Raw genomic sequence first — 13,362 nt, forward strand, 5'->3', positions numbered from 1 at the left:
TATCTGTTATAACTCGAAAATACTGTACGTTTATTTGCCTCTTCCACTGATACCTATTTTGCGCTCAGTCATCCTGCTTTCTGTCCAAACTCCCCATGACGCAAAAACCTAACTTAAATAGTACCGCCTCCACAAGGTTTGCACCTGGTGTCATTCACGCAAATTTTCTTACTAGATCACCCGCAAATCGCACACGAACCAAACGTGCAATTGTTTTTGGAATGAACACGCAATTTAGTACTCTTTACTTGGGAGCTTAGTAAATCAGGCCCTTACTGTATTAAATGTTTTGGGTGAAAATTAGGCTGTAAGCATCACTGCAAAAAAGTCAGGTCACAAGTCATGGTTACAGATTGTTGCTTTAAAATGTTTTAAAAGGTTTAAATTCAGTCTTTCTGTGTCAGACTGCAGTGATTGACTCACAGTAACAGACAGGAGGCAGCGTGAGCTGTAAAAATCAGGTGTTTATTTGCTCCATCACCCCCCAAATATTAAATCTCTGCTATAAGTTAAATATTTACATCATTCAGGCCCCTTCACAAAATGATTTAGCGTCTTTACAAAGAATCTATTTACATTGTACAAAACATTGCATACATGATCGTCCACACACCAAAGCCTCTGTACCTCCCACAAACAGTCACTTTTTCTTCATGTGTTGTCGTATCAGCCCAAACCCTCAAAACAACACAGTGTTTATTATCATCAGGCTGAGTCACAGTCAGCTGGTCAGATACTGAACCTTCATCAGTCTGTCATAAGGCAGGAGTCCTCCTCACTCACACAAACATCACAGTCTGTGGGAGCTGATCAATCGAAAGAACTGGAGTCAATCAGAGGAGTAAAGTTAGTGTTTCTGATGTGAAGGAGGGCTGGTGTCAGACGTGGCAAACTGAGGGGTTTGTCTTCTGTCTATCAGACTGATCAGAGAGTTTAGAGAAGTGTGAGCACAGGTTAACCTCTGTTTGTGGTCCACAGAGAGGAGACCCTTTAAAGTGGGAATAATGAAAATGTCTCTGAGAATAAAAAATTATAGTTCAGTTTCTCAGAGTTCACAGTGTGTCTGTTGTCCATGTGTTTACTAGCTCTGTTCTCAGATAAAGTTCATGCTCTCTGACTGATAGAGTCTGATCAGGTAAACATATTGATTTTTTAAATGATGAATTTAACAAAGCAGGACTTTGATTTGCTCAGGTCAGTCTCATCTGAGAGTTTCTCTTCAACATTAACATCCTGATGCGGTCTGCCTGGTTACCACATTAATGATGTGACTGGCTCCTCCACCAATAGAAAGGACTCTTTGGTTAGTGAGGTGAGTGAGTATGATAAGGGGACTAAAAGAATAGACGGTTTAGTAATTTAAATCAAAGTGAGAAAATTTGAAACACCTGAGAGCCCAAATCAACAGATAAGAGACCAGTAAGGGTCCAGTTCAGACCAGCAAGAGTGTTACTTGCATGTGTGTGTGTGTGTGTGTGTGTGTGTGTGTGTGTGTGTGTGTGTGTGTGTGTGTGTGTGTGTGTGTGTGTGTGAGACCAGGATCACAGTCTAATAGGAGTGTTTTACACCCGGCCTTCATGTCTGAGTCCCAGTTGGTCACACAGCCACAATGTTGTTCATCTCCCACTTCTGACTGGTTTTACTGGTGTCACAGTCCGAGATGAACACTGTGTGCAGCATGTCGGAGCGGTCCAGACACTTCCCTGGGACAAAGACACAATGCACATTACTACACACATCACATACACATAGGACATCAGCAGTCTGACAACTACTGTCAGAGGTAACTTCATCATTTTTGCTAACATGATGTCACTGATGATGACAAATTAGAATAAATGTAGTAATAACAGAGCAGATATTTACCTGTTGGCACGTGAGTGAACCGATTCATATCCTGAAAGTAGAGAGAAAAAAAAACACAGTGAGGTATTGTTCAGTACTGATCTGTGTGTGTGTGTGTGTGTATACGTGTATGAGTGTGTGTTACCTTGAAGTACTTCCAGTCAGTGTACTGGTTCCGCTCACAATGTGTGATGATGACACCTGAGTTCTCTTTTCCTGTCGTCATGCACTGGTCGTACTGCATCAGCTGGTTAGCCTCATTGATCCGGAATAACTAGACACACACACACACACACACACACACACACACACACACACACACACACACACACACACACACACACACACACACACACACACACACACACACACACACACACACACACACACACACACACACACACACACACACACACACACACACACACACACACACACACACACACACACACACACACAGACACACAGTGAGACAAACTTAGCTCTCAGTCTCAAAAACACAGAGACGTTTAAAGAGAAGAAAGGGAGGATGTGGTGGTGTGGTTGTCGTGGATCAGATGTGCCTGTTTTACATAAATCATGAATCTGAAAGAGAAGGATGTGTTGGTTTCTTTTGTTGAAGAATCATTTAAAGTCGGCCTCTCCTCCTGACTCAGCGAGGGACTGTTCAAATTAAAAGCTGAAGTTTATGTGATATGGATAGTAACAAAGAGCCCCTCCCTACAGGAATGTTAGAGATTTCCTTTATCTAAAAGTGAATCACATAGACTGGAACTGCTCTGCTGTTTGTTAGGCTGGTACAAACCAGAATAGAAGCTCCATGTGGGTCAGTACCTGGTTTCCCCCCATCCTGTGGCAGGGTCCGATCTCCACGTTTCCACCGTTAGTGTGTCCCATACTGTCGATACAGTAACTGGTCTCTAAGCCCCGGATCTACACACAGTGAAAACATGATGAACACAACTCTGAAACAAACACAGTGTGTGCACAAAAGTGGGTTTGTGTGTGTGTGTGTGCGTGTGTTCTTACCTCCCCCCATTCCACATTTTTAGGAGGCAGGGGATAATTCAGTGGGATGTCATATGCGATCTCCTCCATGAACCATTTGAAGCCCTTACAGCGATGCTCCTCTCTGATGACGATGAAACACAAAAATAACAGGAAAGTTACAGTAATAATATATTTATATAAAACAAGTTAACAAGTAATACAACATTGATTTATGAAAGCAGACCTTGTAAAAGGAGGGAATTCTATCTTACTAGGGGGATTCAAGGGCGTTCCCAGGCCAGATGGGATATAGAATCCCTCCAGTCAGCTCTGGGTCTACCCTGGGGTCTCCTTTCAAATTGACATTGCCAGAAGACCTCCAAAGGGTGGTTCCCAAGAGGATCTTAAGCAAATAATAAATCACCTCAACTGACTCCTTTAGATGCAAGTAGTGGCTCTACTCTTAGCATGCTCTGTATATCTGTCTCTAAGGCTGCCAAGGTCTGCCTTTGGCTTTTTTTTTTTTTTTAGAAACAGTCACATTGTGAAGATTTGGCCCTAACAATTAGAATGGACTAATGCTGGTTAACTGTGTCAGTATGTCTAAGACAGGTAAGTGACAACTGCTAAACTCAGAGGGAATAAACAGTGGGATTGGAAGAGCATAAAGAATTGATCATATTAAAAACTGTCTTACCTGAATCGTCTGAGCTCACTGATGTCTCCGTAAGCCAGCGTCAAAGTCTCAGGCCGACTTGCGTAAAAAAAGTCCTTATATTCATCCCACCAAACCTCCACCACCCGCACATAGTTCTGTTCAGAGACAAACACGTATACATAGTATTGTACGTTGATTTTTTTCAGGGCCCTGGCACCAACATTGAGGCCCTATAATTCCTGCTCTACATAGCGAGGAGCATTTTTTAAAAGGGCTGAACAGCTTTAAAAACTTGAAAAAAATTTGAAAGGGTGAAAATTTACATTTGATATGACATTTAAAATTAATTGTATTCTCTGGTCATTTAAAGGGGTCATCCTTTTTTGATATATGTCTTAATTGTCTAATGTAAAAGGGAAGAAACATATTAACTCAAAATAATTTCAATGCATAACATTTCGACAAACACACTTATTGAACTTGAAACAAAAATGTGATATAAAGGACAAAAATACACAGCAGCCCTAAGATGTTTATCCGTAAGTTCTTGTGCTGATGTGTCAGCTGTGTCTCAGTGTGAGCCGCTCTACCTTTAGAGTCGGTGATGCTCCAACGTGTGCAGGTGGCGGGTTACCCTGCCAACCATGTAGCCTGTAGATGTGACCGACCCGGGAGCATGGCACAAAGAGGAGCTGACCGCCACACTGCCAGATCTACAAACACGTTAAAGTACAGAATGTAAAAACTACTCTGAAACCATATTATAAGGTGTGTATAAATTGCAGTACTCTGTGTGTACCTTGTATGATATTTCAAAGTTTTCTCCTCCCCAGATCTGCAGTCCCGGATCATACAGACCCAGCTCAAAGAAGAAGTCTCTCTCGATAGCAAACAGACCCCCCGCCATAGCAGGAGACCTGCAGGTACACATACATGTGTAAACAAACACACACATACACACAGAGGAGGACTCAAACAAGTGCAAAGAAACTTACATGCATCAGTGAGAATCAGCAACATCATCAGTACTTTTTCTGGTTAATTAACAAGATCCTCTCAGTCAGAAAGTTACTGTTATTACTGTCAGTTAGCACACAGACTTCATCAGACAATATCAGAACACATGGAAGTAAGCGAAAGCAGAGCTGAGAAAGAGACCAACACACAAACAAGATGAATGAAAAGGTTCAGGGGAGGGAGGGGGAAGTGATGGTGCCCCAATCAGAAACCCAATGACACCAGAGCGATCCCCAGTTCACCCTCAGCACAGACCCGACACCATGACCCAGCACTGACCCTGTTTGGATCAGGATTCAGTCATTTCTCACAGAGGTACTATACCGTTTAAAGACTCAGCAGTTTAAGTTAGTAACACTGAACACCACAGAGTGAGACTGATAAGACGACAACCATTAAGACAACAACCGGTTAGACAACATCCAATAAGACAACAACCAGTAAGACAACATCCAGTAAGACAACATCCAATAAGACAACAACCAGTAAGACAACATCCAATAAGACAACAACCGGTAAGACAACATCCAATAAGACAACATCCAAAAAGACAACAAACTAAACTCTGAACAGCTTAAAGACCAGAAGAGGAAGTGGTCAGGACAGATGTTTCCCCCCACAGCGTGACAACAGTGTTATTAGTTAGTCGGTTAAACTCAATTATATAGCTCTCTTTTTATTTTAAACTTTTCATATCATTAAAACCCTTATTGATGTCACTACACACTCCGTTACCATCACTATACTCTTAAATAATGTCACTATGATTAAACCACTGTCACTATAATTAACAATACCATAGCAGAGTTTTCAATATTTTATTTATATCTTTCTTTTTGTGCACTTGATTAAAGTTCTATTTCTTTACTTTGCTTCGTTGGGACTTTATTGGGTTGTTTATTTTATTTTAAAACCTTACTTATTCTCTAACTATATTGTCCTTTTGGGACCAATAAGGTCCCACTCATATCATAAGGACACGTGAGCAGGACTTTAGCTTCACAGCTGGCAATTGTGGAGATGGAAAGTTAACTATTATTAGTTACTTTACATGACTACGAAACATATTTTACTATACATTGTAGTTATGTTAAAGGATCATTATTAGAAACAAGTTGTGCTCTAGTTTGGATCTGTTGGTCTCTGAGGTGACACTGTCTACTTTGGAGGTGTTTGTTTTGTGTACCTATATGGCTCAGTGCGACTCTGTCTCAGTTTTTTTTCTCTGTCTCCTAGAGGGACTCTCTTCCAGAGCAAGCTCCAGTCCCAGGCACCTCTAGCGAAGCCGTCATCGTCTCCTCCACCCTGGGGCCCGATGTTGTACTTCTGTCCGTCGATGGAGTCGACCAGAGGCACCGTACACACCGTTCTGACAGAGGCAGGATGGGGCCATGCATACAGGATACATGGGGAGTGAAGGGATGTGGGGGAAGTGTACATGCAGGACACAAACAGGTGGACACAGACGGCAGTGACAGTGAAAGCACAAAGACGTGGGGAGGATAGAGGGGTGGAGATGGAGAAACAAACAGAACAGGGATGAGTGTTAGCATGCTGTCTACTCTCTGAAGAGTGAGTACCGGTAGGGCTGAGTGGTGTGTTTTCTCTTGGCCTTCTCTCTGTTGCTCAGTGGGACTCTCTTCCAAAGTAGACTCCAGTCCCATGCTCCCCGAGCCAGCCCGTCCTCATCTCCACCCTGCTGGGGCTCCACGGTGTACTCATTACCATCTATATAATCTATGAGAGGTACTGTGCACACTGTCCTACACACACACACACATACACACACAAAAAATACACAGAAGGCCCTTTACGTTGCCAGTTCAAGGCAGGACCTTTATGACCCAGTAACACATCGCCATCAATGTAAATGATGGAGGCAAAACAGCTGATGAATTCATCTATCACTGAGGGTGGCTGTAAAACGTCAGAACCAGCAGAGAGGCGTGCTCTGTGTCTGAGTGTGTATGTGTGTAAGTGTATCTGTGAAGCTCCCACTTTCTGTTTACACACCATGCCTCTTGTGCTTCAGCAACGCCTGAAACCCAAGTAAAATCACACACTTGGTCACTAATGTTACGCCATCGAAGAGGCACCAGTGTGGGGTTAATGAGGGGCTCGATGTGGGGTTAAAGCTGAGTTTTCCATGGGGTTAAAAATTGTCTCTCTGTCAGGTTAAACCTGGGCATGCTGTTTGTTTAAGATTGAACCATGGGGTTTAAGCTGTGCCCTGTGGCATTTAAAATGGGCTCTGTGTGGAGTTCAAGCTGGCTCTGTCTAGGTTTTTGGCTGGGGGCTCTGTGGGGTTTAAGTGGGGCTCTCTTTGGGGTTTAGGCTGTGGGTTAAAACTGAGCTATCCGTTAGTCCTAAACTGCAATCTCTGTGGAGTTAATGCTCACTTTTTGTGGGGTTTATACTGGTGGGCACGATGTAACAGTTACTCCGGCTCTCAGCCTGTCGTTAGGCTGTCTGAAAGTTAGAGACAGGATTTCCAGCATGGCTGCTGTGGCCGATGAGCCTCCGGAGCCCCCTGACGTAACAAATGGCTGACGTCACTCAGGCTTCGTCCATTAATATTTACAGTCGATATTCTAAACTCATTGAAACAGTACCACGTGTATCTGTGTTTGTGTTTGTTACCTGTCTTTTGATATAGGAGCGACCAGAGGAGCGTACCAGTTGACTCCAACCTCACAGTGAGCATCCAGGTAGATCAGCACCTGGAGGACAGACACACATAAACACCTGATGTGTGTGTTCCTTTGTTTGTGTTGATGTCTGGTAAAACTCCAACAATAGAACTAAATCCCCTCGTCAACCAAAAACTGTTCATGTTTTGTGCCCATAAGAGCACATGTCACTCAGCTGTTCCTTGCCTTACACTGGCTCCCAGTTACTGCTCCCATCAAATTTAAATCCCTGCTGCTCATTATAAAAAACTGGGACAAGAATGGCTCCTACTTATTGAAACTCATCCAGTTCCGGCCCACTATGCTCTGCCAATGAAAGACGTCTGATCCAACCTTCACAACAAGCCCTCAAGTCTCTAACTACTAGACTCTTGTCTGCCCCCCCCGGTGATGGAACAAACTTCCAAACTCCATTAAATCCGCAGAGTTCCTTTGCACCTTTAAGAAAAAGCTAAAGACCCAGCTCTTTCTTGAACACCTATACACACAATGATACTGACTAGTTGTACCAAGTATGTGTGTGTGCGTGTGCGTGTGCGTGCGCGTGTATGTGTGTGTGGCAGCATCAGTGACATCATCGGGTACCTCTCCTTTAGTGGCCTTCTTGGCTCCGATGCTCCTGGCCTGGATGAGTCCTTCTCTCTTCTCATTCCTGAACAGTTTCACCAGACCGTTCCACTGTTTGAGGTATTCCTCCAGACGCTCCTTCAGGTGGGCTGCACACACACACACACACACACACACACACACACACGCACACACATACTCAAATTTATGTTACCATCCACAGAGCCACGTTAAAAAAGTGAGTCGGTGTCATGGTTAAACACTTTAGACAGACTGTAATGGTTCAGTCAGACATTGTCTGTTTAGTCGGGTATTGCTGGTTCAGTCAGAAAATGCTACTTCAGTCTGACAATGCTATATTTGGTACCAGTTCTGCTACTCTGTATTTATCTGCAGGTAAGTCTGACCTTTGTTGCTGAAGTCGTCGATCAAGACGATCTCAGCCAGGTATATCCTGGGAGTCCTCTTGATCACACTGTGGACCGTCCTCATCAGTGTAGACCAGCCTTCATTATGGAACACGATCACCACACTGGAGGTCAGCAGTCTGTCGTCATAGTGCCAGTACTTACACCTGGACAGGACAGACACACAGCAGGTTAGTGGCATTGTAGTCTAGCCTCTCGGTGCAGGTTAATCACACCTTCATGTTTCATGACAGGTTTCAGTGTAAACTGCCATGTTTTATGGATAAATAAATCATATACTTTCTATAACATGAACATGGTGTGCATTAAGGTTCACAGTTTATTCTGGTCCAGTTCTCCCAGTTATCGTGATCTCCCCTGCACTGGCTCAGTCTGAAAACAAAGTGTGTGAGATGGGATGAACAGATTCAGATGTTCATGTCCTCAGTCTAGCCAGGTAATGTTTTCAGGACTGTACTGCATGTGGGAGCAGGATCTCTCTAACACATATACACACACACACAACACAAAGTTGTAATAACCTATAATTATGGAGCCACCCTTGAATTTAAATCTCCTCCTCCGTGATGTTAATGCCTTTGTGTCACGCTGTTTCATTGGGGTGGATTTGATTGTTACATTACAACATGCAGCCTGATGTTTCCAAAGCTGTGTGTCTGCAGAGGGTGTGGAGAGTTGCACAAGTCTACGGAAAACCACACACTAAGGCTTAGAGGTAACAGAAGACATATTTCAAAAAAAGTTCTGTCAACCGATTAAAAAATAATCTGATTAATGACAGGCTTTGCAATGAATTGATTGCAATTAATTGCATTCATCATTGTAATGAAAAGGATTGCATTACAGTAATATAGTGTTTCCACTTGGTAATATGTTTCTTCCACATTATAATTTCACTCTGTTCTTCACGTTATTTTGAGTGAATTTAGACACACCCAACGAAATGATCAAAAGAAGACCGTGCTTCCAAATGGCACAGATTTCATAACGATGAGTGCTACCCAATCGAGATGTGCTACCATGCAGCGAGGGGAGAGTAGGGTAGTAAGGAAGGGGGGGGGGGGCTTTGTACTTATCTGGTTCTCCAGACAAGAAAAAGAAAAAAGGAGACAGAAATACAGTGAACACATCTACTCTTAATTTAAGATATTGCCAATTAACTCAAAGGGGCCTTGAAAATATGACTTCTCAACTTCCTCCAGTAAGTTAAGTTGAACCCCCCCTAAAAACTCTATTGCAGTTTAATTAAACAATAAGAATGAATTAAACTTTGTAATACATCCATCTAATTTCTTATTGGCATTATTATCATTCATAAGCATCTAAAAAGGTTTTTACTGATGATTTAAAAAAAGAAATAAGTAAGAAATAAAACATCATGTACATGTATTCGTCCAGTTTAATGTTTGCTATGACAGTTGTAATCTCCAGGGAAACAAATCCAACCAAAAGTTACTGGTTCAGTTTACCCCAAAGAATTTAGTTTATTTGTTTATTGTTTCGTGGACAGTCCCCTTTAATTTACTGTCCAGTAATAGAAGCAGCTTTAGCCTTTACGGCTAATTTCCAGCTGTAGTCCCCGGCCAGTTGTCAGTAGACAACCTAAAATGCAATTGTTAAGATTTAAAATACAATAAAATACATTACATTTGTAATTACAACAGGCCTAAGCAAAAGGAAAGGAAAAAGAAATAGACATACAACATATCACACACAATTGGAGCAGGCACAAACAAAACACAATCAAAGCAGTTCATGCAATAAAGACAATACTGGGGCGACAAGGGACAAGAATAATCATAGAGGCCACATTGAAAGCACATACAAGACATAACATGGAGGCAGACAGCAGCGGCAGCAGCAATGACTATGTCACATCAAACACACATGTGTGCAGTTATAGTTGTCAGACAGCCATGTTTTAAGGTGGAGTATCTATGTAAATCTTTGATAGTGGTGGGCAGTGAATTCCAGTTTTGTATTGCTCTAACAGAAAATTATAGCTGGCCACCTCGTGTGGGCTTCTAGTGATCTGACTGTTATTTTGGATTGTGAATGAGTTCAAAGGAGTATGAGCAGTGTTATGCTGAATTTTGTAGACCAGGCAGATGTTTTTGTTTTTGATAACATCTTCCCAGCTCAGCAGTTTATGGTTATTTAATATAATACAATGATGTGAACTGTTAGGCTTCTGGTCTAATACTTTGAGGGTTTTCTTGTAGAGAGTAGCTAATGGCTTTAATGACAAGCTGCTAGTTCGACCCCAGCTTGTCATACAGCATGTCAGATGTGACATAATCATGGCATCCATAAACAGTTTGGCAGCATTAAAAGTTAGTGTATTTCTAATATATTTAAAATTTATTAGGCTAAATTTGACCCTATTGCACACTTTCTTAATGTGCGCTTTAAAAGAAAGATTAGAATCAATAATAACACCCAGATACTTAAATTACGGCACAATACTAATGTTTTGACCAGAAATTATTATATTGGAAACAATGTTACATTGTCTTTTTGTGAAAAACATTCCTACAGTTTTATTTACATTAAGTTGAAGGCATGAACGGTTTAGCCAATTGGTTATCTGATTCATGGCTTTGGTGAGTTGGGCAGCAGCTAGATGTTTTGTCTTGGCGTGCACATATACTACGGTGTCGTCTGCATACATTTGTGTTTTGATGTCAGGGCAAACCGACGGCAGATCATTATAAACTAAACAAAAGTGGGCCAATTATCGATCCTTGTGGTACCCCAGTGCATAAATTAAGAGCTGATGAACGTTGGTTGTTCACAGAAACATGTTGACTTCTACCAGTTAAATATGACTCAAACCATTTGAGTGCCAACGGTGAGAGGTTAAAAGCAGACAGTTTGTCAATTAGGACCTGATGGTTAACGGTGTCTGGATGACTTTGCCCCGTCACCAACATTTAAGAAAAAAATGGCCTCATCTGGGTTAATCTCCCTTCTCCTCTGTGAACTGTGTCTGGATGAACCTCTCTGCTGCCTCAGCTCCTTGAGGCTGACCAGGTACCAGTTTCAGGACTTGTTAGCTCGGATCAGTACCAGGATTCTCTGATGGACACCAGCTAGCATCTTTCTCCACCGAGTGGCAGTTTCATTGTATCTAACAAGTCATCTGAAGTCTGTCTTACTACAGGGCTACGAACCTAAAATAAACGCATTTAATGACAATAACCAGGCTGAAAGGATGCTGAAATAACGACATCATGATGAGGATTTGTAAAAAAGAAGAAAAAAAAAAGAAAAAAAAAGAAAAAAGTCTGAATTTCGGAATTTGCCAGGTCTGTCTCTATGACAAAAAGAAACAACTTTAAAAATGTTTGGTTTTTTTTGATTGGAGTTTGGTTCAGACATCTCTAATTTTTATGAAAATCTTGAAAGTGTTAGGCTTTAGAAACATGCCAACACACAGAACATATAATGAGTGTCTGTTGCCATGTTTTTGTTTGTAATCACTAATGTTTAATTTCATGATTTGTCATCTCTGTCTGCAAAATGACGTGAACAATACGTTTAAAATGCTTGTTTTTTGATTGACGTTTAGTTTGAGGATTTTAGATGCAACACCTGGCTAGAATCTGTGTGGTTACAGCGCTATGAACCAAAGTGAAGCCACTGTGACGGTTTAATTGTATGTGGATCTGTCAGACCAGTTAGCCACAACCTGTTCATTGAGTGTGTACCAGGCACACCCACTCCACATCCGTCTATGTGTGTGTGTGTGTGTGGGTGGGTGACGGATGATTGCAACAAGATACATCAGTCAAATACTCAAGCTGTTAGCGTGTGTTAGTAGAAGGACAACTCCACCAGTGTTAAAGATTATTCATGAATTAATCCTTTTGTCTTTCACTAAATATCTTCCTTTCTTTGATTGTTTATCTAAAAGTAGCTGACCCTGCGTGATTTCATTCATCATGTTTGCTGTGATGTGATAGTGATACTCAGACTGTGATGATTATTCAGACGTTTAGACAAACACTGATCTATTAACAGTGTAAACACTGTGACTCACTCTTCATGGCGAATGTCGCTGATGCTTCTGTCCAGAGAGATCATGTCACTGGCCACCATGTTGAAGCCAAACTCTTTGACGGAGGCCTGTACGGCGTCTTTGTACTCTGGACCCAGGACGAAGGGTTTGGCCCCCTCTCCAGGACCATTAGGGACCCCTGGAGGCTCTGGTTCTTTAGGCTCAAAGTTACCCAGGATTCCTGTCTTCAGGACGGGGCTGGTGTAGGCGTGACTATGGGGTCTGAACGTCACGTACTGCTGCTGGATCACCTGCTTCTCGTTGGGCTGCTCCTCCACTTTCTGGGGGTTGTTGGGCCCTGATGGAGGGAAAATCAGGAGCCAAAGCATCAGAACATATGATCCATCAGATCATCTCACACCTGCTCCTGACTCCTCTTCTCACAGGTGGAGTGTGAGTATAGGGGGAGTGTGTGTGCATGTTGAGTGTGTGTACTGTGTAGGCAGTCTCAGAGCGCAGTGTGTTTTTGTATATCAAAAAAGGAGTCTCACCATGTTGTTGTCGAATGGAGTGAAGGTCAACCTCTACCCCCTCCACATGAGGCCAGGGCACCACAGGCTTAAACTGGTCTACAGGGTCAGCTCTGGGCAGGGCAACATTCTCCTGTAAGACCAAATTGAGGATTTAAACATAATTGAGACCACCACTGACAGGAACACATCTGTGAAAGTATTTCTGAATGGCTTTTCTTTTTGAGCTCATGTTTAACATTCAGCAACTCCGGAAAATGCATTAAGCTCTTGCAGTGGTTTGGGGGGTTTATGTGGTTTCGTTTGCTTCGAAATCAACAGTAAAATCATCAGTTCAAGAGTCCTACCATCTTTTGGAGGGACACTACAATAGATGAATGAATAAACTATATTTTAAAACCTAAAACGTTTCTAAAAAGTTGTGACGTGTGTCATATAAATGAAAACAGAATGTGACAAAGGGAAACACCGTATTTTAATGAAAACAGCAATAACACAACATATGCAATGTGGGAGGAAGCCTCCGAGAGAACCCACGTATTGGGAGAAAATGCAATATCGATACAGAAAGGCCCTGTCTGACTGGGATTTGAAGCAGGGACCTTCCTGCTGTGAGGTGACAGTGCTAACCACTGCA

General features: G+C 42.2%; 1 protein-coding gene across 2 annotated transcripts in view; it reads right to left on the minus strand.

Annotated features, from left to right (window-relative positions):
* Nucleotides 1-444: 444 nt before the first annotated feature.
* The window catches only part of galnt7 (UDP-N-acetyl-alpha-D-galactosamine: polypeptide N-acetylgalactosaminyltransferase 7), a 16,154-nt gene continuing 3,236 nt past the window's right edge, over nucleotides 445-13,362 (minus strand). Inside the window, exons 2-15 of one of the 2 annotated variants that reach the window (XM_065954937.1) lie at nucleotides 12,747-12,858; nucleotides 12,238-12,553; nucleotides 8,175-8,341; nucleotides 7,786-7,916; nucleotides 7,151-7,230; nucleotides 5,697-5,879; nucleotides 4,293-4,410; nucleotides 4,084-4,206; nucleotides 3,533-3,648; nucleotides 2,875-2,977; nucleotides 2,680-2,778; nucleotides 1,991-2,119; nucleotides 1,867-1,897; nucleotides 445-1,703 (exon numbers count right to left, since the gene is read on the minus strand). In XM_065954937.1, coding sequence (XP_065811009.1) covers nucleotides 1,597-1,703; nucleotides 1,867-1,897; nucleotides 1,991-2,119; nucleotides 2,680-2,778; nucleotides 2,875-2,977; nucleotides 3,533-3,648; nucleotides 4,084-4,206; nucleotides 4,293-4,410; nucleotides 5,697-5,879; nucleotides 7,151-7,230; nucleotides 7,786-7,916; nucleotides 8,175-8,341; nucleotides 12,238-12,553; nucleotides 12,747-12,858 — 1,815 coding nt within the window. In that variant the 3' untranslated portion in view covers nucleotides 445-1,596. Of the gene's footprint in view, nucleotides 1,704-1,866; nucleotides 1,898-1,990; nucleotides 2,120-2,679; nucleotides 2,779-2,874; nucleotides 2,978-3,532; nucleotides 3,649-4,083; nucleotides 4,207-4,292; nucleotides 4,411-5,696; nucleotides 5,880-6,090; nucleotides 6,274-7,150; nucleotides 7,231-7,785; nucleotides 7,917-8,174; nucleotides 8,342-12,237; nucleotides 12,554-12,746; nucleotides 12,859-13,362 lie in introns of both variants that reach the window. The other variant, XM_065954944.1, reaches the window with a different exon arrangement.

The sequence above is a fragment of the Labrus bergylta genome, chromosome 1 (genome assembly GCF_963930695.1).
Source record: "Labrus bergylta chromosome 1, fLabBer1.1, whole genome shotgun sequence".
Taxonomy (NCBI): domain Eukaryota; kingdom Metazoa; phylum Chordata; class Actinopteri; order Labriformes; family Labridae; genus Labrus; species Labrus bergylta.